This window comes from Apodemus sylvaticus, chromosome 21 (genome assembly GCF_947179515.1).
Source record: "Apodemus sylvaticus chromosome 21, mApoSyl1.1, whole genome shotgun sequence".
In the NCBI taxonomy this organism is placed as follows: domain Eukaryota; kingdom Metazoa; phylum Chordata; class Mammalia; order Rodentia; family Muridae; genus Apodemus; species Apodemus sylvaticus.
Genome location: NC_067492.1, coordinates 45,911,359 through 45,937,587, shown reverse-complemented (window position 1 = coordinate 45,937,587; position 26,229 = coordinate 45,911,359). Strand labels below are relative to the sequence as shown.

General features: G+C 53.2%; 1 protein-coding gene across 1 annotated transcript; it reads right to left on the bottom strand.

Annotated features, from left to right (window-relative positions):
- Positions 1 to 18: 18 nt before the first annotated feature.
- Positions 19 to 26,140, bottom strand: Mast1 (microtubule associated serine/threonine kinase 1). Its single transcript, XM_052166406.1, has 26 exons — positions 25,966 to 26,140; positions 24,494 to 24,582; positions 24,029 to 24,104; positions 19,255 to 19,333; positions 17,740 to 17,900; positions 17,458 to 17,533; positions 17,114 to 17,323; positions 14,127 to 14,228; positions 13,570 to 13,702; positions 13,436 to 13,503; positions 12,350 to 12,435; positions 12,053 to 12,261; positions 9,659 to 9,797; positions 9,421 to 9,553; positions 9,119 to 9,284; positions 8,935 to 9,036; positions 8,673 to 8,795; positions 7,027 to 7,136; positions 6,364 to 6,542; positions 6,040 to 6,287; positions 5,068 to 5,274; positions 4,658 to 4,887; positions 4,184 to 4,306; positions 3,962 to 4,098; positions 2,027 to 2,214; positions 19 to 1,948 (listed from the first exon to the last, which is right to left on the bottom strand). Exons 1-26 carry the CDS (start codon positions 26,046 to 26,048, stop codon positions 693 to 695), a joined length of 4,713 nt encoding a protein of 1,570 aa, XP_052022366.1. The 5' UTR covers positions 26,049 to 26,140; the 3' UTR covers positions 19 to 692.
- Between the last annotated feature and the right edge of the window lie 89 nt (positions 26,141 to 26,229).

Here is a 26,229-nt window from a genome sequence, read left to right as displayed (position 1 = left end):
GGCCTGCCACACCCAACACAAGCACCTTGCTGCTGAACCACACCCCGGCCCTGGCTGTGAATCTCAGTACCAGTTCATCCCCTTCCTAACTGGAGACCTTACCAGTGCCTTAACTTCTCTGACTGTCTACTGCAAAATGGGCTTCACAACATGTCCCTAGAGGTTGGGTATTTTGTTTGTTTTTGGTTTTTAGAGATTTATTCATTTATTATAGGTAAGTACACTGTAGCTGTCTTCAGACACTCCAGAAAAGGGCATCAGATCTTGTTAGGGATGGTTGTGAGCCACCATGTGGTTGCTGGGACTTGAACTCGGGACCTTCAGAAGAGCAGTCAGTGCTCTTGCACTCTTAACCACTGAGCCGTCTCTCCAGCCCCTCTAGGGGTTATTAATACAACAAACTCTGCACCTGAGACTGTCAACTTTTTTCCTCAGATGAACCTTAAGACACAGACCAGGGGTGGGAGTGCTCTTCCTTACACGGTCTGCCCAAAGCTGTCACCATGTGTGGACTTGGCAGTGGCTGGGGCACAGGAAAGCCCTGCTGAAAGCCACCTCCCTACTCTCTGAGGCCATCCCTGTCCAGAGAGGAAACGTGAGCCCCCGGAGCCTCAGGCAGCACGGGCACTTTATTTATATGTGTACATATGTATACAGGCATCTGTACAGCACAGGACCGAAAGCCTGCTCTGCTATGGCCCTAGAGATGCAGGGCTGGGTGCCCCATTTTTGGTTAGGCCTGCAGGAGTCACAGCTTCAGCAGGACACCGGGAGTTCAACCCTGCTTCAGGCTTGGTGCCTGGGACCGTAAGAGAGGCAGGTGGGACTGGAGGAGCTGCACTGCGGGGTACATTCTTTGTTGGGACTAGGGTTGGAGTCTGGGGGTCAGGAGAGATTTTGGGGGAGGCGGGCTTAGAGCGAGGTCCGCTTAGCGTTGTACGCTCTTCCACCTCCTCTAGCACCCAGCGCTCCCGGCCCCTCGGGGCATCAGGTAGCAATGGCATCTGAGCTACAGGTTCCTTCACCCCCTTGGAGTCTGTGCCCAGAGGCTGGGGTGTCTGGGTCTTGACCCCTGGCCGAGCAGGCTCTACAACAATGGGCACCGGGGGTGTGCCTGCCTCACCGGAGCTACTGCGCCGGCCTGTCTCATGTTCCTGCACTGGACTTAGTGCTGCCTTGGCCAGGGCCCTGGCCACCCCACCTGGGCCATCCTCAGTCTGCACGCTCTGGTGCCTTGTGCAGCCCAAGTCACGCTCCAGGGTCCGGCTCCCAGGGGTTGTCGCGCGAGGTGGAGTGCAAGCCTCTGAACCTCCCGCGGAATCCTCCTTGCTTGACGCCATTGGTCTCTGGACACTATCGGGTAGCAACGGGTCCGCGCCCAAGCTTAGGGGTGATTCCTGGCGGCCCAGGCGTCGCACGGCGACCTGCCGGGTCGCCCCAGGACCCTCAATAGGAGGCGTCTCACCATCGGACTCGGCGAGGCTATGCAGCGCCAGCTCACCGTGGAAGTCCTTTCGGAAATCAGGGTGTCCCACTTCCAGGCTGTGTTTGCGCAGTGCGCCCTTCTTGTCTGCTCCCAGCGAAGCCCCTAGCTTCTCCGCTGACTGCACTCGCTTGAGCAACGGCGAGCGTGGTGGCTCTGCACTTTTGGGGCGCGGGCGCACGACAGGCGGCGACGAGTGCAGTTTGGCGGGGAAGCTCTGCGTGGTGTGCGAGCTGCCCACCGTGTGGCCTGGCAGCGGCGGCGGCGACGCCTGCGTCGGGGATGGTGTGTGCGCCAGCGGTGACAGCGGGATGTTGCCAGCCGATTTGCAGCGCGCTGAGCGGTACTGGCGGTGTAGTTTGGGTGACAGCCCGTGCAGGGTGCTGGGCCTGATGTGGTGCGAGGCGGATGAGGCGGGGGAGTTAGGCGTGCTGGAAGCCGGCGAGCTACTCTGTGACGAGGCGCCTGCAGGCCAGAGAAGGTGCAAACATTCTGAGCACCTCAGTGCCCTAGTTCCCTACCCCGCGCAGGCGCAGAACCTACCTAGGTAGGCGGAGTCCGGCGTGGAGCGATAGCTATGTGTGGGCGAACGTGCGGGTAGGCCGTGCGTGGGCGAGCCGGGAAGACTGTCGCTGGACGACAAGGACCGGTTCAGAGAGGACAGCGATCGGCTAGTGTGCAGCAGGTTTGACTGTTTTGTGATCTTCCGGAAGAGGGAGCTCCGCTTCTTGCTGGAGGACAAATACCAAAGGTCACATCTCTTAACTCCGAACTCTGGGTCTCCCTCCGACCGCCGCCCCCGCTTCTGGACATCCCAGTGACCGCCTACCCTTTTCTAGCATTTCCCCTTTCCCTACAGCCCGTCTATCAAAGCAGAACTCTAGGCTCAGTTCTGCTTGACCATGCCCTCTCCATTCTGGCCAGGGTACAATGACTCGGCCTCTTCTGGCCCCTCCCAGACATCAGGGTGTCCCACTTACAGGCTGTGTTTGCGCCTGCAAGCGCACTTTACAGGTTAGTTCCGCTTCCTTCATTCAAATCCACACTCAAGTCCGCACTGATCAAAATTCTCAAATTCATTCTCTCTCTCTCTCCTGACTCTCTCTCTCTCTCTCTCTCTCTCTCTCTCTCTCTCTCTCTCTCTCTCACACACACACACACACACACACACACACACAGACACAGGGTCACTATGTACTGCAGGCTTCACTAGAACTCTAGGTAGACAAGGACTGGCTCTGCACTCCCAGAGATCTAACTGCATCTTCAGGGGATTAAAGGCTTGCGGCCCTAGGGCCAGTTGTCAGAACTGTTCTCTTAGGGCTAGAGAGACGACTCAGCAGTTAAGAACAGTAGTTGCGCCGGGCGGTGGTGGTGCACACCTGTAATCCCAGCACTCTGGGAGGCAGAGGCAGGTGGATTTCTGAGTTCCAGGACAGCCCAGGGCTACACAAAGAAACCTGTCTCGAAAAAAACCAAATCCAAAAAAAAACCCAAAAACAAAACAAAACAAACAAACAAACAAAAGAACCGTAGCTGCTCTTCCAGAGGACTGGAGTTGGCTTTCTAGCACCTACAGGGCATCTAACCACCTGTAACTCTAGTTCCAAAGTATCTGGCGCCCTCTTCTGGCCTCCACAGGCATCAGGCACACATTTATACAATTTTAAAACAACAAAACCTAAAACAAAACCGGTTTCTCATATATAACCATTTCCAAATACCCGCACCACGTGACTCCAGGATGATTATATGGCCTGGAGACCTCATAGGTGAGTTGTGTAAATTCACTGATAGAAATCCTGGAAGTAAGGATGCCTTCGTGGTAACACACCTACATCATTAAAAAACGACTGGCTGGGTCTCTTTTCTCTTTTCCTTACTGCACATGTCCACACGGGCCTTTAACAAAATCCAGAGATCCTCTGACCTCAGCCCCCCAAGTGCTGGAATTACAGGGGGACCCCTGCCGGTCGGCTTCATTGTATCCCACGGTGGCTCAGTCTTACTTGGTAGTAACCTTTTGTTTGTTTTGGTTCTTTGAGACAGTTTCTCTCTACGGAGCCCTGACTTCAAACTCACTACTCACTTTATAGACCAGGCTGGCCTTGAAACTCAGAGATCTGCCTGACTCAGCCACCTCCCCAGCTATTTATTTATTTGTAAACAGCGTCTCGCTGCGTAGAACACAATGTTGTCAAGCCTTGAGGACTGGTGACTGTTGACATTGAAGGCCTGTACCACCTTGCCCAGCCGGGTAGTAATCTTTTATCTCAGCTCCTTCCCTGCCGCAACAAGTCTAACCTGCTCAAGGGCTGGCCCAAAATACTTTTAAATCTTTTCCTCTCCTGGCTCCTCCCACTTTCTCAGCCTTCCCCTCCCCCCACTCCCACTCTTTCCCCTGAGCCCTAGTCTGCGCACCTTCCACTTTAACACGGCCCATTGCTACAAAGACAAGCTACTTACGGCCCCACCCACCTTTCTTGGCCATCTTTAGCAGAAGGCCTCTTGTTCCTACGGGCCATTTTGGCTTTGTAACTGCTGCGCCTGGCAGGCCCAATCCGGATGGAAGTGTTTTCAAAGGGTGTGGTGGTCACAGCTACTTTGTTGCCGCTCTGGGAGAAGGGAGGGTAATTCATTTGTTGGCGGCTGCTGGGTCCTGGTCCGCCGTCCACCTGAGGAAGCCCATCCCCTACTCACCTTCAGGATCAGCTCTACCACCTCAGGATGCACCATGCCGTGCACCGGCTCACCATTGACGTGGGTGATGAGGTCCCCAGCACAGAGCCCTGCCTCCTGGGCCGGCCCTCCTTCCTCCACGTGCTGCAAACCAACAGAGACGTGATTGAAAGACTGGTAAGAGGGATCCACCTTTTCTTGCGTTGACTTTGTTGTTGTTGTTATTGTTTTCAAGACAGGGTTTCTTTGTGTAGCCCTGGCTGTCCTGGAACTCACTCTCTAAACCAGGCTGGCCTCGAACTCAGAAATCCGCCTGCCTCTGCCTCCCAAGCGCTGCTTGCATTGACTTTTTATGAAATAGTAACTCGTCTCCTCCCTATTGCATAGATGAATAACCTGGGGTTGGAGAACTAAGTGGAAAGAGAAATCTTACCCAAACAGCACTGTGCACCCCAAGACTCCTTCCCCCGCTATTCCCCAGCCCGTGAGACTCACCCAGACAATGTGGTGGACACTGTAGACATCCGAGTCGCCCATGTACACGCGAATGGCTCGCAGTGTGAAGCCATATTTCTTGCCTGAGCGTTGGATGGTGATGGGGGAACGGAGTCCACTGACAGCTGGTGAGTAGTCTCGGCTAGGCGAGGAGTCCCGAGAGGATGGATTGGACGAGAGAGATCGAGGGGACATGGGACTAGCCAGGGGCGAGCCTCCGTGCGGGTCCACTGCAGGCACAAAACCGTGATGGTCAGAGATCAAGGCAGACCTCCCACCGCTATCCCAGGATCTGTTCCTCACTCCTAAAGGCCCACGGCAGGTTCTTTATTACTCCATCCTGAGGCCAAAGAACAGCCCTGCCACAGTTGCAGGGAGCCCCTTCCCCGGGGCGTGGCGCCCCACTTCACCTGCAGGAATCATGACGGACAAGGCTGTAGCTGAAGCAGACTTGATAACTTTGCCCCCGGTTCGAGACGGTCGCTTCTCCACAGCAAGATCCCCAGACAGCTGCTGGTGCCTTGCCCTTCGCAAAACAAGGTCGTTGGTGGCCCGAGGGCCCGATGGGTCGCCATCCTTGGAGGGCGGGCAGAGGTCACCTGGATGTGCACGCTCAGCTGTAAAGGACAAGAGCTGTCAGTCAGGGACTTGTCACATGCCCTTCTTATTCCTTGAACTTCACAGAGCAGCCCACAAACACCTGTGGCAAACCTCTGGCACGGGGAGAGCGCCACTACCCTTCAGTTTGGCTGAATGCCAACCTAGAACAGTGAGTGAACTTTTCGTTTGTTTGGAGACAAGGGTCTCAGGATGTAGTCCTGCCTATTCTAGAACTCACTATGTAGACCAGGCTGGCCTCGAACTCAGAGAGATCACCTCTGAAGTGCTGGGGCTACAGTGTGTGCCACCACTCCTGGTTTAGTGCTCTTTTATATTTATTTTTATTTTTATGAGTGAGTGTTTTGCCTGCCTGTGTGTATATGCACTGTGTGTGCAGTGCCTGCAAAGTCAGAAGACGCTGTCCCTGGAACTGGAGCTATGAATGATTGAAAGCCACCCTGAAGGTTCTAGAACCGAACCTGGGTTCTCTGAAAGAGCAGCACGTGCATTCAACCACTGGGGTATCTCTCCAAACCCTGGGAGAGGGGCGGGGGAAGGTCTAAATTCTGGGCATTAAGCCATGTCCCCAGGTCCTCCACTGGAGGATTCTTGACAGGGGCTCTGCCGCTGAGCCTCACCCTGGCAGGCGCTCTCGATGGTAATCCCCACAGATGGGTGCACGAATAGTGCGTAAGGTCTTGCATACACTGTACCATGTACAGTAATGGATGCTCAATAGATCGCCTATGGGAAACTGGCCAAAGGCTAGAGAAGGCACTCACTGGCCTCGGGTTCCCCCGGGGTGGACGTGCCTTCTCCTTGAGCTGTCTCTTTGGGGACGCGTGTATCTAGTGAGCTAGGAGGATCGGAGCTGGGCCGAGGAGGTCTGCGGAGTCGAGCCTCATCTTCATCCTCCTGAGGGGCGGTGAAGCGGCTTGGCTCCAGCAGCGCTGAGAATCGTCTGCGCGCACCCAGCGGGGGACTGGCCTCTCCCTCCAGAAAACTGGCTTCAGATGCTGAGAAGCGCTTACTGCACCGAGAAAACCAGATCAGAAGGAAAACTCTCATTTGGCCCCGCCCTGGAGCCCCTCTATAGTTCTGCTTACATCTCTGGAGAGCCCCCTCTCCAGGTCTTCTCACGCAGAGTCAGGCCACCCAGTCCCTCCCTCTTGCCGGCCACCTTCTCCTCCGGGCCCTTAGCGCTTGGGTCCCGCTTGCTGGCCCCTGTTGCTGAGACGGAGGTCTTGGGCTCGTGCTGAGACAGCTGCTCCATACTGCTGTACACCTGAGAGCGGAGAGGGAGGTGCTGAGTACGCCTTCGCGCGGGAGCCAATCAGCTTTCTGCAACTGGACGGCGCAAACCGCGCTCTGTCCTTCCCAGGCACCGCCTGCTCAAGTCTTCCATTCCCTGCATCTTCAAGAGAGCTCATGCAAAGTTAAGCCTGCCTTGCTCTAGGCTCATCCGGTCCAGCTCTCTACTTAGCCCGGTCTTATAGGCCTTCCCCAATTCCTTTCTTTCCGTCTCCTGGCTGGGCCAGGCATCCGTCCAGCTGCTCGGTACTGCTCGGTACTGCTCGGTACTGCTAAAACTTAGCACAGCCTTGGCCCTCTCACGCCAACCCAATGCCAGCCCCAACTCGCCCTCCAAACAAGACCTCTCAACTTCCTAGTTCCCAACCCCTCTCTAACTTTCCAAACTGAGACCTCGGGTGCCTGGGACATTACTGCCCAAAGACCTTCCAGGTCCAAGTCCTGCCCGCTCGGCGCACCTTGCTGAAGCGCGGCGAGCAGGAAGAGAATTGGCGGATCTCCACGGGCTCCTCCTCGGTGGTGTCGTCCTCATCATAGGAGTTCACATGGTGATACCTGTCGGAGCGGGCTGGAGAACCGCCGCCCCCTCAGAGCCCAGCAAACAACGTCCTCGCCACGCCCCTTCCAATTTGCTCTGAGTTTCTTCCCTCCCGCCCCCCACCCCCTTCCTTATTCTCCAAATCTCCGCCTGGAGTTTGGGATTTGCTACATTACCAGATGAGTTTACAGCACCCGCACCCTGGCTCCACCTCAGGCTTCTGTAGGTTTTGCCCCTTCTTGGTCCTAGCCCGATCATCTAACAAAAGCCCAAGCCCAACATGGCGGCGTTCCCATGTTGAGCCTCCACCCCTACCCCTTGCCTAGTGCAATGGGGTTTTTTGTGGTTGTTGGTTGGTTGGTTGGTTGGTTGGTTGGTTGGTTAGTTGGTTGGCTGGTTTTTTGAGACAGAGTTTCTCTGTGTAGCCCTGGCTCTCCTGGAACTCACTCTGTAGACCCATGCTGGCCTCGAACTCACAGAGATCCACCTGCCTCTGCTTCCTGAGTGCTGGGATTAAAGGGGTGTGCCAAAAGGCTAAGATCATCTTTGACTGGTTCTTAGCACAAGCATCATTGTTCCCAAAGTGGATAGTGTCAAACCCCACGAGGCCACACCCCAAAGCCAGTTTGAGTATTGTCTCTTATCTTTTTTTTCAACCTTCCTCTCCCATACCAAGCAAGCACTAACTCTGGGCTGTATCCCTCCCTAGTCAGCTTCCCACTTTACTTTTTAATTGTATAAATGCGTGTATCTCTGTGTGTGTGCACACTCATGCCTGTGTACACACAGCTTGAGTGTAGGTTCGGGGTGGGGGGTGGGGGGGAGGCTGGAGGCAGTAGGTCCTCTGGATCTGCAGTTACAGATGTTTTTGAATACCCCCTGCCCATCCCTGACCTCCACCCTCTGGCATGGGTGTTGGGGACAGAACCTGTATCCTCCCCAAAGGCAGCAAGGGCTCTTGAACCAAACCTTTTTTACAGCTTGTGTTATTTTTGTTTTGTTTTAAAGTGTGTGTATGTTTTGCCTCTATACCACTCTTATGCCTGATGTCCATGATGGTCAGAAGTGGGTGTTGGATCCCCTAGAACTGGAGTCACGCATGTTTGTGACTGCGAATCGGGATGCTAGGAATAGGACGCAGGTCTTCCAGAAACAGCAGCCGTCTCTCCAGCACCAACACCCATTTTTGTCGCCTGCATCTGCCTCCCAAGTGCTGGGATTAAAGTCGTGTACCACCAGGCCCAACTTCACTTTACAGGCTCGAGGTAGCCTTGAACTTGGGAGGTAGTTGAGGCTGACCTTGAACTCTTCCCAAGTGCTGGGATAACAGACATCTATCTGCCTGATAGCCAGACTCACTTTTTATTTTAAAATGGGGTCTCACTAAGTTGCTCAGGCTGGCCTTGAATTCTCTGGGTAGCACAGAAAGCCTTGCCTTCTTGGTGAGCCTTTTTATCCCGACACACTCTGAGCCAGGCTCCACCCCAGGCCTCACTGTGGGCCCCGTCTTCGCATCCTGTTCTCTACCCTGACCTGGCATTGTGTCTCTCCCTACCCCCAACTCACTGTCAAAGTAGCTGGTGTCATCTTCTGACTCTAGGTGGGGGATGAACTCCGCCTTCTGCCGCAGGAGCCCTGTCCAGTCTAGGTCTCGGAAGAAACTGTGCTGCTTTACTTCAAAAGCCCCGCCTGTGGGCAGATGAGAGAGGTACCGAACAGCCTGGCCAGCACACCAACCCTTCAGCCCATGCTCCACCCCAGGCCTCAGCTCAAGCTGGGGCAGCACGCTGCTCCCCTGCCTCAGCTGTTGGTGCAGAAGGCCTCTTACCTGCCCCAAGCCGGACCAGGGGATTGGTCTGCAAGAGGCTGGATATTAGAAGCTGCGCATCTGTGGGCAGGGCCTCATCTCCTTCAGGCCACAGAATGTCATCTGCAAAGCAAGATGAGGCTGAGAGGTTGCCCCAGCTACCCATCTTTCCATGGTCCCAACCTCCCACCTAGGAGTCACGTACCACTGATGACCTGTCCAAAGAGCTCTTCCGGGGTATCCCCGAAGAAAGGCACGCAGCCCACCAGGAACTCGTAGAGAATGATCCCCATGGCCCACCAGTCCACTGGCTTGCCGTAGCCCTGGCGCAGGATGACCTCCGGTGCGATGTACTCTGGGGTCCCACACACCTGGGGGCAGGCGGTCAGCCTGTGCCCTGGCCACAGAGGGGGCCTCAAGGGAGAGCTGTGCCCCCCACCAGGCCCTGGGCCCCTGTGGTCCTTCCAGGTCACTCCACCCTTGGTGACCCCCATGCCCGCCACACACCTGCTTGTCCAGGAACTCCCTGGCATCCTTCTCAATGTGCCCCTCATATAAGTTGGTGGTGAGACTCATGAGTCCCATCTTGGACAGCCCAAAATCCGTGAGCTTGATGTGGCCCATGGACGTGATGAGGAGGCTTCAGGGACAAGGAGACAAGCGGGTTTCAAAAGTGAGGTCCTTGCCCTTCACCCCGGGTCTTCCACGGAACAACAGGGGAGGAGTAAAGAAGGCGGAAGCTCACTTGTCTGGCTTGAGGTCGCGGTGCACGATGCCGTAATTGTGTAAGTACTCAAGGGCTAGAACTGTTTCTGCAAAATACATTCGCGCCATCTCCACAGGTAGAGCCCCGATGTTCTTGAGGAGAGTGGCACAGTCACCACCTGAGAGCCAGGGAAGAGAGTCAGGTGAAGAGGAAGTCACCCTATACCCAAAGCCAAGCACATAACATTCACTGTGTCTCTACTTCACTTGTACCCGTTCTGCAGAAGGGGAAAACGAAGGTCCAGAATGGGAGCTCCTCCCAAGTCTCAGAAAGAGCTGCGCTCAGGATCCTAGACTCACCTCATGTCATTCATTACGCTCTGTGATTGGCATTCCCAGCCCACTTACTTCATAAGGACTCAGAGTGAAGTCTGGTCCCACAGGAAGCTGATGATTGTTGAGTTTTGTTTAGAGTCAGAGAAAGCATGACTCTTGGCCTCTTGACAACTAAACCTTTAAAATGTGAGCCCCTGGCTTCCACCCAGGAGAACATGTGTGTGACACACATGTTATTTAGCAACGCTGCAGATGGAACCCAGGCCCTTGTGCACACTCAGCAATAACTCCAGCCCGGAGCCACACTCCAGCGATTCCCGGTGGATTCTACACAGGTGCTTTACTGCTGAGCCACCGCACCGCTCCAGCATCGGTATTGAGGTTGCCTGGTACTCACTCTTCCTTTCTCTCACAGGGGTAGATCCCACTCAAGGCAAGCCACCTCCGTCAATATGCAACAGGTCTTATGCCCTCCCACACGAGCATTAGACCTAGCATGTGATCGGCTGGGTGGCAGCCCTGCTACTCTGGTGCATCCGGAGGGAGCATGCACATGAGAAAGCAGTGCTATGTAACTTAGCCAATGGCTTGCTAAGAGCACCTGGGTTTGAACTCCAGCACTGCTCAGAAATACATTAAGATTGAGGCTGGAAGCCGGGTGGTGGCGGCGCACGCCTTTAATCCCAGTATTTGGGAGGTAGACGCAGATTTCTGAGTTCGAGGCCACCCTGGTCTACAGTGAGTTCCAGGACAGCCAGGGCTACACAGAGAAACAAATAAAAAAAGTGGGGGGGAGGGGTGTTGGAAAGATCAGTCAGTGGTTAAAGAGCACTGACTGCTTTGCTCTTCCAAAGGTCCTGAGTTCAAATCCCAGCAACCACCAACCACATGGTGGCTCACAACCATCCGTAATGAGATCTGACGCCCTCTTCTGAGGTGTCTAAAGACAGCTACAGTGTGCTTACATATAATAATAAATAAATCTTTAAAATTTTTTTTTAAAAAGATAGAAAATAAGGAGCTGGAGAGATGGCTCAGTGGTTAAGAGCACTGACTGCTCTTCCTGAGGTCCTGAGTTCAATTCCCAGCAACCACATGGTGGCTCACAACCATCTGTAATGGGATCTGATGCCCTCTTCTGGAGTGTCTGAAGACAGCTACAGTGTACTCATATAAATAAAATAAGTCTAAAAAACAGAAAATAAATGTAAAATATAAAGTGTGAATGATAATGTAAATTATGAGCTTTAGTTGATATTGTAATTATATAATTAATTTATCTATAATATTTTATTTATAATAATATTTACTATCAACTAAATTATAACTGAAGCTGGCCTGGAACTATCTCTGCCTGTGAAGAGTTGAGGACGTGTCCCAGGAAGAAAGCCACTGGCTCGAGTCCCCCAGGGAGGCACTAGGGTTATGGGTTCAATCCCCGGCACCCCGCAAAGAGCAATTATAGAGGGACAAACAGATAGAAGTGCGGGGAAGCAATGGGTGAAGCTGTGCACCTGCAGTCCCAGCTACGTGGAGATCGAGAAAGGAGACGGGTTATTGGGGGGGGGTAGGGAGGGGAGAATTAGATGGACAACGAGTAGAAGAAGCAGAGAAGGAAAAGAAATGCAACAATAAACGAATTGATGGAGAGATGCCTATCGAAGGCATAATGGGGCTGCTTTCATATTAATAGGAATGATAACTTAATTAAATATTAATCCATACAAAGTAAGCCCCGCCCCTCCAGAAAAACCCACAGCTAAACAAATAAGTCTAATGAACTCAAGCATTCAGGAGGATGAAGATGGAAGACCAGAGTTTGAGGCCAACCTGGGCTACATACTGAGACCCTGTCTCAAAACAAAAATAATACCGAACAAATGATGGGGAGAGTGGACAGACAGATCAAGGACAGGATAGTAGACAGTGGGGAAGACAAGCACAGGCTGGTGTAGGGTGCCCCCGGGTCGGGCGTGCAGGGTGCCCCCGGGTCGGGCGTGCAGGGTGTCCCCGGGTCGGGCGTGCAGGGTGCCCCCGGGTCGGGCGTGCAGGGTGCCCCCGTGTCGCGTGTGTAGCCCAGCAGCCTTGACTGGCGCACCTTCCACGTACTCCATGACCATGCAGAGGTGACGCCGGGTCTCAAAGGAGCAGAACATGCCGACCACGAAAGGGTTCTCTGCGAACGTGAGGATGTCGCGCTCCACAAACGCCTGCTGGATCTGGTTGCGCAGGATCAGGTTCTGTTTGTTGATCTTCTTCATGGCGAAGCGCTGCCGCGTGTCCCGGTGCCGCACCAGGTAGACGGCCCTGCGGGGGAGGAGAGCGAGGACCGGCCATCACCTCCGAGACACCCGGCCTCCGCCACCCTCCCCCGCCAGAGCCCCGGGTGGCTCACCCATAGGCGCCGTTGCTTATGAGCTTGATAGTGTCAAAGTCACTTTCGCCTGGAGGTTTCTTGGCCTTGGAGGTACTGCTGCGACCCTGCAGGGGAAAGTGCAAGACCACCACCATCATCACCACCTTTACATACGGTGAAACTGAGGAACGGAAGGGATGAAAACCCCTTTATCCACTTTGCTCGGTGAGAAAGCAACAGAGGCCACTTGAACCCAAATATTCTCTGCTGTCATATTTCCAACTTCTGCTATTAGGAAAGATAGAAAACCTACAAAATGGCTCATCACACACACAACGTGTGTGAAATGTTCTGAGAAGATGGCAAGATGGCTCAGTGGGAAAGGGGGCTTGCCGCCAAGACTCAAAGCCTGACATTAATCTCCAGTGTAGACTTGGTAGATGGAGAGAGCTGGCCTTCTCATGCTGTCTTCTGATATCCACACACACACACACACACATAATACACATAAATAAATGTAACACACACACACAAATTTAATAAAGGTAATAATGTTAAATCAAAACTTCCCAGAAATCAATAACTAAGCCTAAAAATGGAAAAAGAAAGATATGGCCGGGCAGTGGTGGCACACACCATTAATCCCAGCACTCGGGAGATGGATCTCAGAGTTCGAGGCCAGCCTGGTCTAGAGAGTGAGTTCCAGGACAGTCAGGGCTACACAGAGAAACCCTGACTTGAAAAACAAAACAAAACAAAACAAAATTGAAAAGGAAAAATATGGGTCAGTCAGTGGTGGCTCCACCTTTAATCCCAGCACTTGGGAGCAGAGGCGGGCGGATCTCTGTGGCCTACAGAGCTCGTTCCAGGACAGCCAGAGCTACACAGAGAAACCCTGTTTTGAAGCAAGATGATCATGAGTTCTAAGCCAGCCTGGGCTCCATCCTATTTTTAAAATTTGAGGTCTTGGGTCTGGTGAGATAGCTCAAGTTTGTCAAGTACCTGCCACACAAGGATGAGGCCTTGGGTTCATATCCCCGGCAACCACATAGGAGTCAGAAATGGTGGCCCCTGCCTAACCCCAGCACTGGGTAGGGTGGAGAGCCAGCCTTGGCTACCGCTTACCTCAGAAGTGTCGTCTTGCTCAGGTGTATTGGAGCCCCCGCTGTCCTGCTCCTCCAGGCGCACCACATCTACGAGGAGGTGGGTGTGAGTGACTGTCCTGCTGCTCAGCCCCCTCCCTCAGGCCCCTCGCACACCTGGGAAGGGGTCCCGAGTGAGGCCCAGCTGTCGGATGATGTATCGAGGGATGTCAGTCTTGACCAGGTGGCCCTCCTTGGCGTGGCCCTCGGCCGCCTCCAGCAGGTGGTAGAACTCTTCTGGGTTGAATTCCTAGGGCAGGGATGGGCTCAGCTCGCTGTAGCTGCGGAGGGCCACCCCATCCCCCACACCCCATCTCCCACACCCCATCCCCCACACCCCATCCCCCACACCCCATCCCCCACACCCCACACCCCATCCCCACACCCCATCCCCCACACCCCATCCCCCCACCCCATCCCCCACACCCCATCTCCCACACCCCATCCCCACACCCCATCCCCCACACCCCATCCCCCACACCCCATTCCCATACCCCATCCCCACACCCCATTCCCACACCCCATCTCCCACACCCCATCCCCACACCCCATCCCCCACACCCCACCCCCCACACCCCATTCCCATACCCCATCCCCACACCCCATTCCCACACCCCATCCCCACACCCCATCCCCCACACCCCATCCCCCACACTCCCCGAGTCACCCCTCACCAGGCACTCCAGAAGCCTTGCAGGGCGAGAGATGATGATGAGCAGTTTCTTCACCAGCTGAGTGACGAAGGCCACCTCCAGGCTCTCCGAGCGTTCGTAGGCCTGGAGTGGAAGAAAGGAGGAAATGGGGCTCCAAGGTCAGCTGCTAATCCAGGCCTCTTTCCCAGGCCAGATTCTCAAGGCCCTGGGGACACACAGAGCCTGAGGCGTTCCTGCTGCCTCATTCACAGAAGAGGACTGTGGGTGCCCGTAAGTAAGCCAGTAAGACCCTGTCCAAAGGGTTATTATTATTATTAATCATTATCGTTATCATCACCGTCATCATTATTATTATTATTATTTTATTGGGGTTTTTTTTTGAGACAGGGTTTCTCTGGCCCTAGCTGTCCTGGAACTCACTCTGCACATCAGACTGGCCTCGAACTCAGAAATCCGCCTGCCTCTGCCTCCCAAGTGCTGGGATTAAAGGCGTGCGCCACCACTGCCCGACTATTTATTATTGTTGTTGCTGTTGTTTATGTATGGTGTACATGAATGCAAGAATGTGTGTGTCATGGTGCATATGTGGAAGCCATACATTTACACTTGCTGTAAAGCTTGATAACCCGAGTTTGATCCCAGAACCCCCGGTGGGTGAAGAGAGAGAAGTGACCTTCAAACGTTGCCCTCATGGGTGCTGGAGAGATGGCTCAGCGGTTATTCTTCCAGAGGACCTGAGTTCAAATCCCATCAACACCATGGTGGCTCACAACCAACTCTAATGGGATCTGATGCACTCTTCTGGTGTGTCTGAAAATAGCTACAGAGTACTCACATGCATTAATAAAGGAAAAAAAGTTGTCCTCCTGTGTTCCCACATACGCATAATTAGTAAAATTTTAAATTAAAATGATGGGCTGGAGACCATCCAGTGGTGAAGAGCAGTGACTACTCTTGCAGAGGATCAGGGTTCAAGTCCTCATACCCATATAGCAACTGAGAACTTTCTGTAATTTCTGTTCCAGGGGCTTCTGGCTTCCCAGACAATCAATGCACAGACAAGCATGTGGGCAAAACACATTAAACATAAGTCTTTAAAACAAAATGAATAATGTTAAAGAAAATGAAAAAGGAAGAGTGAGCAAAGTGCCCTTTTTACATTTTTTCGAGGCATTAATAACGCTGCAGAGCCGGGCGGTGGTGGCACATGCCTGTAATCCCAGCACTCTGGGAGGCAGAGGCAGGTGGATTTCTGAGTTCAAGGCCAGCCTGGTCTACAGAGTGAGTTCCAGGACAGCCAGGGCTACACAGAGAAACCCTGTCTCGAAAGAACCAAATCCAAAAAACCAAAATAAAAATAAAAGTAAAAATAACGCTTCAGAACAAACTGAACGGAGATCTAACTGCAGGGCTGGAGAGATGGCTCAGCGGTTAAGAGCACTGACTGCTCTTCCAGAGGACCTGATTTCAATTCCCAGCAACCTCATGGTGTCTCACAACCATCTGTAATGGGATCGGATGTCCTCTTCTGGGGTGTCTGAAGACAGTGACAGTGGACTCACATAAAAAAATAAATACATAAATCTTTTAAGAAAGAAAAGAAAAAGAGCTACCACTAAACAAACCTACTGTTTCTCTGCTCAGGGTCATCCTCCTGCCTCTTCCCACAGATGCCATCTACTCATCCTTGCCCTACTTGTCACATCCCCAGAGAGCCCTTCTGGGGACTCTGGGCGAGGCCCCCAGTTACTGTTCTGTTTGCTTCTAGCCCTAACGGCAGCTGACACCATGATCCTTGGTCTGTTTCTCATGATTCCTGAACTAGCATTTGCACCCAGGAGGCAGGGATACTTGTCTTCTGTGCTGCCAGGGCCCCAGTGCATAGGAAGTGCTCAGGAAGGGCCCTCCACGACCCTTGACATAGATGGGGTATTATCTTATTTGCTGTTAGTTGCACACCCAATTAATTAATTAATTAATTAATACGCAAGGTCTGCTGTGTAGGTGGGGCTGGCCTGGAACTTGGGATGCTGTTGCTGAAGCTTCCATAGCCCTGGGATTACAGGTGTGTGCTGCCACAGCAGGCCCACCCACTTGTTTAAGGTGTGTGTGTGTGTGTGTGTGTGTGTGTGTGTGCTAGAGATGGAACCTGGGGCTACCCATGTTAGGTAAACTCTGTGCCCATGAGCCATGCCCTCAGAGACATGTTAGCAATATTTGTTGAGCTGGGCACCATGCCAGACACCAGGGACTCTGCATTGAACCGAACTTCACCTGCCCAGTCGTGGGGCTGACACTGGAATACAGAAACCAAGAAAGAAGATAAGCAAAAATATATAGAAGGATGTGTTGCGTGTGCAGGGTCTGAAATCACACACAGTCTGGGTGTGATGCTGCGGGCCTGGGACCCCAGATACTCAGGAAGCTGGGGCGGGAAGATGTCAAATCCGAAGCCAGTCAGAGAATAACCTCGTGTGAACTAGGGGTGTAGCTTAGCGAGCACACTGCTGCTCTCCTGGTGTGCCGAGGTCCCAGGTTCCGTCCCCAGCATCTCAAAAATGGAAGGTGGCGGCATAAGACTGTAATCCCAGCACTCAATAGGTGGAAACCGAAGATTCTGGAGTTCAAGACCATCCTCAGCTACATAACAAATTGGAGACCAGCCTGTACTACTACTGGATGCCCTGTTTTAAACACAAAGACGGAAGAAAGGAAGGAAGGAAGGAAGGAAGGAAGGAAGGAAGGAAGGAAGGAAGGAAGGAAGGAAGGGGAGCTGGAACCGTAGTTCAGTGGTAGGGCACTTGCCTCACAGGGCTCAATTCCCACTGTAAGGGGGAGGGAGGGTTTAGCAGGCCACCAGAAAGGGACCTAGACCATCAGACCTAGATTGGGAACCACAGTATCCTCGTTCTCCACCTGCCAGCCTGGGGTACTGCTCTTGGCCGGTGTAGGAACCGGGCGGGGTCTGCCCGGCGCATGGGCGGGGTCCTGAGGTGATTGGCACTCACGTCCTGCAGCAGCTTCTCTAGGTTTTCCTGCAGTTCATAGAAATAGACCGTGGTGATGAGGCCATCGCGGGACTTGGTAAGGCAGTCTCGGGCCAGTTCGATGATCTGGTGGTGGATGAAGCTGAGCACGCCGTCGGCCAGCGGCAGCACGCTGTCAGGTTCGTAGGCGCGGGCGAAGTCCCGCAGCTTCTCTTCCATCTGCGCGGTGGCCTGGACAGCGGTACACGGATGCTGACCGCGAGGGGGCGCACAGAGCCCGGGAGCGCGAGCGAACGAAGGGAAGGCTTGTGAAGGGGGGTGGGGGTGGGGGTGGGGGGTGGGGGGTGGGGGTGGGGGTGTCTCACCTTCGGGAACCGCTCCTTGTACACATGGTTCATCATCACGATTTCGTTGTCGTAGGAGGAGGGGGAGCGGCCGGGGCTGCAGGAGAAGAAGTTCATCCTGTCCAGTCCCCTGACTTCGTGTTGCACCCCTCCCCCCCGCCGCGTTTCCTCCTCCCCCCCCCGCCCTCCCCCCCCCCCCCCCACGTTCCCACTCTCACTCTACTACATTTTCCCAGGGTCAAAGGTTCCCTGGTCATGCGCCAAACCCAATCCCTTCGGAAGGGAGATTCGGTGCCAGCTCACCTGAGGCTCCGAGAGCGAGGACGCACGGCGGGGGAGCGGCGGCCACCATCCTCGTCCGTGATGCTCTCGGTGCTGCCGAAGTGTTTGGACAGAAAGTGCAACTCGTCCACGGTGGGCTGGTAGGGTAGTTGATGCAGGCGCTCCTGGGAGGAGCAGGAGGACTACGGAGAGGGCGGGGAGGACGGTGGATCAGAGCCACCGCGGGAGCAGCGCAGCACTGGACCCTGGCCTCGCGTTCCCTTCTGTGATCCCAGCACTTAAGAAGACAGAGGACTCGAGGCCAACCTCAGTTCCACTGAGATCCTATCTTAAGCCACTAAGGGGTTGGGGAATATTGCTATGCAGAACCAGCCACAGGCTCCTCTAGGGTGTGCTCACTAGACCTCCTGGCCGCCACTCCTCCTACGCACACCTCTGCCCGCTCTGATCCATCCCTCCTGCTCCTGCAGATCCGTGCCAGATCCGGTTCTGCCCCCAGAGCCTCGGCATTAGCTGTTTTTTATGCTTGGGTCATTCTCCCTGTGGATGGGTGACTTTCTCTACAACAACCCTCGGCCGGATAGCTAGATTTTTCTTTTTCTTTCCTTCCCTTTCCCTGCTTCTTTCTTTTGTGCTACTGGAGATCAAGCCCAGGCATGAAAGGCAAGCCCTCTACCAGTATACCGACTTCCTCAGTTCTTTGCCTCTTTCTTTTTTTCGTTTGTTTGTTTGGTTTATTTGGTTGGTTGGTTGATTTGGTTTTTCTGAGACAGGCTTTCTCTCCGTAGCCCTGGCTGTCCTGGAACTCAGTCTGTAGACTAGGGTGGCTTCGAACTCAGAGATCCCCCTGCCTCTGCTTCTCAAGAGCTGGGGTTAAAGGTGTGTGCCAACACTGCCCAGCCTTTCCTTTTTTCTTTTCCCTTCTTCTCCGTCTTCCTTCCTTTCCCCACTCCCCGACAGTGGTTACAGGCTATGCCACAGATCAGTGACACAGTCACTTTCATAGTAATTAACTATATAACACAGTTACTTTCAAATTGCTTCTGTGTCCTGTTTTCTGAGGCCTTAGGAGTTGACCATGCTGCTGATCTTCTGAATATCCCACCCCCCCAACTCCGAACTGATCCTTTATCTGGGTTTCAACCACTTCCTCTAGGAAGCCTTGCTTTACAACGCCAGCCAGGTCACATGATCATGACAATAGATGGATAGGAAAACCAGAGCTGTGCCTGCAAGGGGCGCTGGCAGACAGAGATTTTTGAGGTGTGCAGAGTGTAAGGAATTGTGCTTTAGGGAGAAGCTATGCAGGCTCTGGCTAGCTAATGATTCTTGGGCCTTAGTCCCCAAGACAGAACCATCACAGGCAATGAGAAATGAGTAGGTTCCTAGGGGAATGCAGTGCGGGGCTCTGCGGAAGAACTACCACCTCTAAGGGATGGACAAGTGGACATTCGTGAAGGGCAGTGAGACCCGGCCTCCAGTACAGCTGGACCCTCTGGTCCCTACCCACCCCTCCATCTACCTCCACATACTCACTGAAACGGTAGAGCTGGGTGTGTTGGTGCCATAGCCAGAGGAGGGGAGAGAGGCGAGCGACCATCGTCGTCCATCCGCCCTGGAACCCAGGGAATCGGCTCAGAGTCTGCCAAGGGTCTCCTCACTCTCCGAGTGAGAGGAGCCACTGGCCATGAGCAGCATGGGTGTGGGGGACGGGGATGCTCAGACACTTGAGGCTTCCAGAGTAAAAAGAGAAAGATGGCATCTTCTAGTCAGGTGCCAGGGCTTTGAAGGAGGAATCCCATCTCTCTGGGACTTCCTATGATCCTTCCTTCTTTGGTAGTATCACCGTACGAAAGCAGCCACATACACACTAGAGTGGACACAGGACGATTGAAGAAGCCCATTCACAGGAAGCCAGGAGTGTGGCTCAGCGGTGGTGAGCTTTCTTAGCGTGTGCAAGGTCTTGGGTCAAATCTTCAGTATCACAAATCATAGTAATACAATAAAAAAAGAAGCCAACACCAAGTTGTCATTCCTGGGTACCATAGAATCCAACCAGAGAGTCTACACAGAACTATCCCAGAGAAGATGCCTAGGGGTCTTCTGCACACACACAAAAAAATCTGTCCTTGGGCTAGAGACATCGCTCAGTGGTTAAGAGCACTGGCTGCTCTTCCAGAGGACCTGGGTTCAATTCCCAGCTCTCACATGGCAGCTCACAACCGTCTGTAACTCCTGTTCCAGGGGATCTGACACCTTCACACAGACACTAATAAACTAATGTATGTAACATAAAAATAAATAATACATTTTTTAAAAGAACACATCCTCTAACAGACCCAGTGACACACTGACTTAGGTCTCTACACTCTTATTTTTTTTAAAAAAAAAAGATATATTTATTATTATATGTAAGTACACTGTAGCTGTCTTCAGACACACCAGAAGAGGGTGTCAGATCTCATTACAGATGGTTGTGAGCCACCATGTGGTTGCTGGGATTTGAACTCAGGACCTTTGGAAGAGCAGTCAGTGCTCTTAACCGCTGAGCCATCTCTCCAGCTCCCGGGTCTCCACACTCCTGGGCACACACAATCACTCTCATAGGATAGCTGCAATCACTCATGTTCATGTACCTAGTTTGGTCATGTTCACAAACTGAGTCTGGTGGGCTGGCACAGGACTGGAATCCCAGCACTCAGGAGGTGGGGGCATGAAGACCTAAGGCTCAAGGTCAGTCTGGACTACATAGTGAGATCTTGACTGAAAAACAGTCAGAGAGGACTGGAGAGATGCTCGAAAGTTAAGAGCAAATGTTTCAGGGTGTCTAGGCATGGTGGCACACACCTTTCATCTCACCACTGAGAAGACAAAAGATATCTGGGAGATAAAGATTTGCCTGGTCTAAAAGAGCAAGTTTCAAGACAGCCAGGGTACATAGAAGGATCTTATCTCAAAATAAACAAACACACAGAGAGAGAGAGAGAGAGATAGACATGCACACACATGCTCCAGGCATGATGATGTACACCTTTAATCCCAGCACACAGGAGACAGAAGCAGGCAGATCTCTAAGTTCAAGGCCAGCCTGGTCTACAGAGTTCCAGGACAGCCAGGGCTACACAGAGAAACCTTGTTCTAAAACAAAACAGAAGCACTCGTTGATCTTGCAGAGGACCCAGGTTCAGTGCCCAACACATACATGGTGGCTTACAGCCATTTGTAGCTCTAACTCCAGGATCTGGAATTGAACTCTCTTCTGAACTCTGCAGGCACCAGGCATGCACATGATGCACATACGTATAGGCAAAACAGTCATAATATATTGTATATATTGTATGTGTGTGTATATATATATATATATATATATATATACATACACACACATACATATATATATAAAGTAAAACAAAACAAGGGCCAATGAGACAGCTCAGTAGGGAAAGGAGCTGGTCTTGAAAGCCTGATGACCCAAATTTGGTTCTTGGAACCTAGAGTAGGTAGGTGGGGTGAACTGACTCCTGACAGTCATTCTCTGTCCTCTGCATGAGACCCACCACACACTGTCACACACACCTGAGTGTGTGACACATATAAATAAAGAAGTATGGGTGCTGGAGAGATGGCCCAGCAGTTAAGAGCACTGACTGCTCTTCCAGAGGTCCTGAGTTCAAATCCCAGCAACCACATGGTGGCTCAGAGCCATCTGTAATGGGATTCAGTGCCCTCTCAGAGAATGACAGTGTACTCACATACATAAAATAAATTAGAAGAAGAGGAAGAGGAAGAAGAAGAGGAGGAAGAAGCAGAAGCAGCAGCAGCAACAGAAGAAGAAGAAGAGGAGGAGGAGGAGGAGGAGACAAGTCAGGGCTGGTCATGGTGGTGCTCGCTCACTTTTAATCCCTGCCCTCAGGCTGCAGAGCTAAGGGGTTCTCTGTTTGTTTCTGGAGAACTTGTTCTACACAGTACACAACCACTTCCTCTGGTGGTGAATTCCTGCAAGAACAGCTCCTTGAGAAGCAGAGGGAACATCTTAGTAGTAGAAGAGTTCAAACTCCTCCTTGGTCACACAGTAAATTGTAGGCCATCTTGAGCCACACAAGATCCCGCCCTGTCCCGAATGACATAAAACACATGGAAATTCAGACTGGAGATGGCTGGATAGGCTGGAAGGCCAGAGGTTAAGAATGCTTATTGAGCCGGGTGGTGGTGGCGCGCACGCCTGTAATCCCAGCACTCTGGGAGGCAGAGGCAGGCGGATTTCTGAGTTCGAGGCCAGCCTGGACTACAGAGTGAGCTCCAGGACAGCCATGGTTACACAGGGAAACCCTGTCTCGAAAAAACCAAATCCAAAAACCAAATCCAAAAACCAAATCCAAAAACCAAAACAAAAAACAAAACAAAACAAAAAAATGCTTATTGCCCTTGCAAAAGACTCACGTTCAGTTCCCAGCACCCACATGATGGCTTCTGACCATTTATAACACCAGTTCCAGAATGTCTGATGTCCTCTTCTCACATCAAGGGGCACCAGGCACTTAAGTGGTGCACACACATGCAAGCAAACCACTCAGGACATATACACATAAAATACAATTAAATGTAAAAAAAAAAAAATCTTTTAAAATTTCTGACTCTCTTAAGGCCAGCCTGGACTACTGAATGAATTCTGGGACAGCCAGGGCTACACAGAGAAACCCTGTCTTGGAAAAGAAAGAATAAAAGAAAGAAAAAGGAAGGAAGGAAGGAAAGAAGAGAGAAAATTCCACTTCTCAGTCCACACTCATGACTCTTCACTGAAGGCAGTTGTGAGGATCCATAGCCCTGCACATGAACTAGAACATTGTACTCTCACACACCAATGCATAACCACATGCCAAAGCAGACCCACGCTGACACAGAGAACACATATGCAAGCTGGGACCCACACTGACACACAGAGCACACATGGGAGCCGGGACCCACACTGACACACATACAGTTGCATCCTGACTCACACACTCTGCGCTTTCATCTTCACGCAGCTACACATCCGAGACTCTCATTCACTGTCAGACGGTCCAACTCCCACACAGATACACACTCATCCAGTCATCCCGATGCCCACACCCATTGATGCACACAGGCCGGAACTCTCACATACATCAGTATGTCACAGACACACACTCACATACATTCTCACTCCCACGGGGCCACACACTCTTCCAGTCGCACTGACACTCATTAATGCACTCCGGCATAAGCTCCCGCGCGCGCGCACACTCACACACACACACACACACACGTTCCCACTCCCTCACTGGCTGCATGTGCCTCAGAGATGCAGAGGTGGGGGTGTCCTCCTTTAACGTGTAAACCCACAGTACACACAGATTCACATCGCAATGCGAGTGCATGTCACTACACTTGAACACACCCACACTGCCATTCAGACTGCCAGTCTTACAGACACACCCTCTGATAGGGTGGGCTCTGGTCTCTTTCTAACACAGGACAAACGCAGAGTCTCTATGTGGTTACTGTTGAATGGGGTTTCCCTCCCCCTCCCCCTCCAGGAAGCGATTCTCTATCTCCATCTCCTCCTACAGCCTTTATCCATCTTTGCAATGACCCCTGGCTTCTTTTTTTACTGCTTTACCCTCCCCCACCATGCTAAGGACAGAAATGAGGTGTCCTTCATCCCATATGTCTAGTTCCTAGCGAGTCTTAGCCATGAATACAGTTAAAGAAAAAGCATCCCCAACTCCCACACCTGGTCCAAAGATCCCAATGACTCTTTCAAAGTTTTTCCACATAAAAGCAGGAACTCTCTGGCCCTTTCCACTTTTCATTATGTTCCCCAAAAAGATTCATTTAAATCCACCAAGAACCTTGGCGATAAACGCAACATCTTGCCTTTGGAAAGGTTGAGAAAATGTTCTAGCCACCCTCCCCGCATGGAGGGACTGAGGGAGGCCCTTGATGGGCTCGGTGCAGTATGCGCTTGCGCACCTCATCTTGACAGCCCTGTTCTGTTGCTATGGAAACGCTCGGCCAAGCGCACGAGGCTAGGAGGAGGCCGACCCTGGGGCCCAGAGCACAAGCAGTTTCCCTCCTCTTACAGCTCCTCTCCATTCTACACCAGTGATTGGCTCCACCTTTTTATAGGCTCCACCTTGAATTCTAGTAGCTTTTCGAGCTAGGACATGGAGGCCTTTCCACTGGTCCCCAGAGGCTACTCGGGTGCAATTAGGACAAGAACAGATGGTGGCCCAGACGGTGGATGGGGAGGATCGCACCGAGTTCTGGGGCCCTCAGGGGAGGGACTCACCTTCGGGAAGAAGCAAACGAGAAGTGGGCGGGGGTATTGGGAGAAAAGTTGCGGGGGCTGTCCAGGGGACTGCTACCTGCAGGAGAAAGGAGGACTTTAGGGCCTTCTGGTCACCCAAAATAGGTTGCCCGGGACAGCTCACCTTTCTAATGTAGGCCCGCGCGTGTGTAGTAGGCTACGCCCCTTTTGCAGTAGCCCTGCCTCTCTAAACATTTTTGGCGGAGGGTCTCGAGTCACTGAACTCACCTTGGAGCCTATTTGACCTCCTCTAAGACGGCTCCGCCTTTCAGCTATGGATCTTCCTTTCTGCCTCTACCCTTGTCCAACCCAGCAGCCTCTAAACTGAGTGCACCCCCACCATCATCCAGAGTGGCCACGCCCATACAGAAATGGCCACGCCCAGGGTGTGGCCCCGCCTCCCATGGTCTACATCCACAGCGACCAGGGACAGCATGCTTATCTCACCTAAGTGGCCCGGCAGCGGGGAGTGGGGTCGCGGTAGCGTCGGAGAAGTGCTTGTCAGGATGAGGCTTTTCCGGTTACTGGTACGGCAGCTGCCAGGGAAGGAGAGAGGCAGAGCTTTGAGTGTGAGCCTATGCGGCCACTCCTCTATTTCAGGTCCTCACTTCTCTTCCAAGCAGCAGCCAGCATGTACCACATCCAGGGTAGAGTGCAGCTCTGTGAGGTCCGTGTCAGCTCTGGCCTGATAGTCACGGGGATACCTCTGGTGACCCCGAATGTCTGTGTCCTTGAGTCTGCTCATAACATTGACACGCGGCATCGACCGTATGGGATCCACACTGACACTAGTGTGTCATGTATGCTATCTGTGTGATGGCACATCCGTCTGTGTGGATGATGCAGTGGGAAACACAGCTTGTTCATGACTGTGTAACTCCAGCACGATGCATGATTGCAGAAAGCTGCAGGTGTGCCGCTTTCGGTTGTGGTTATCAGCGTGAGAGATGCTGGCTGTGTGTGTGTGTGTGTGTGTGTGTGTTCAACATCTACTGCGTGTGGACTTAACACCCTGTGACAATGGGCTCATCCAAGCATGTAGTCATGTATCACATGGGTATCTGCTGTATGATTGTGTGTCCCTGCTTTTGCAGGGGTCCCTATGTCTGTTTATCCTGGTGTCAATGTGACACAGATGTGTTGTTGTTGGGCGGATGGTTGTATCATTCTGAAAATGGACCTGTGTATCTTGGATGGGGACGTTGTTTTGGTGGGTAGTCATGCGTGTGGCATGTTACTAGGAGAACACGATGTGTGTGTGTCTGTGTATGACACGGGAGGTGACCCTATTTGTGCATAGCTTTGACCTGTGGCTGAATATATGTGGTGCCTCCCAGTGTATTGTAGCCACTAGGAGTGTGTGGTCATGTTCTCTGTGACGCCGTGTCACTGTTTTCAGTGTGAGGATGTCTTCGAGTTGCAGTGATAAAGTCCCCCCCCCCCTTCCTCTGCCTAGCCGCTGGATAAGGGGAGCCCCCGTCGCTCTAGCCCCCTCGCTCTCAGCCGCAGTGACTGAGCATATTAGCTTGTCCAAGAGCACGCGGATGGGGGCGGGGGGGGAGACCAGGCTGCGGCTATTGTTCTGAGGGTGCCAAGGCCCCCCTCCCCGCTTTCCCCTACCCCCACTGGGCCGCCTGAGCCCACAGCGTCTGCAAACAAAGGCGCTGCAACCCCCCGCCGGCACGACCCTTTCCCCAGCTCAGGCCTTTTTAGCATTTTAGTCTCCCCCCCCCCTGCCCGCTCCACCGCAGCACGACCCGCACCGTCCGCGTTCCCCCATCCCCTGCGGGAGGGCATAGCGCGGACACCTCTGGCGCAGCTGGACAGCTAGCAGCATCCCGGCCCCGCCCTGCCGCAGCAGCCGGCAGGGTGGCTTCACCCGGAGGTCCCGGACAGGGTCTAGGGCTTGGGGGGTCTACCTCTTGGTGCGGCGAAACATGCTGCCGCCGGGGAAGGAGGGCATCGAGAAATTGGAAAGCGCGGTCCAGAGAGAGTCAGACATGACCCGGCGGCGGCGACATGGTGGCAGGTGCGGCAGCGGCAGCAGCAGCAGCAGCGGCGGCAGCGGCGGCGCGGGGAGCGAGTGTGCTGGGCGGAGGCTGGAGCCGCCGCAGCAGCGGCCAGGGAAGGGCGGGGGAGGGGAGGGCCCTGCTGCAGCGGCCAGGCGCGAGGGGGCGCTGCGG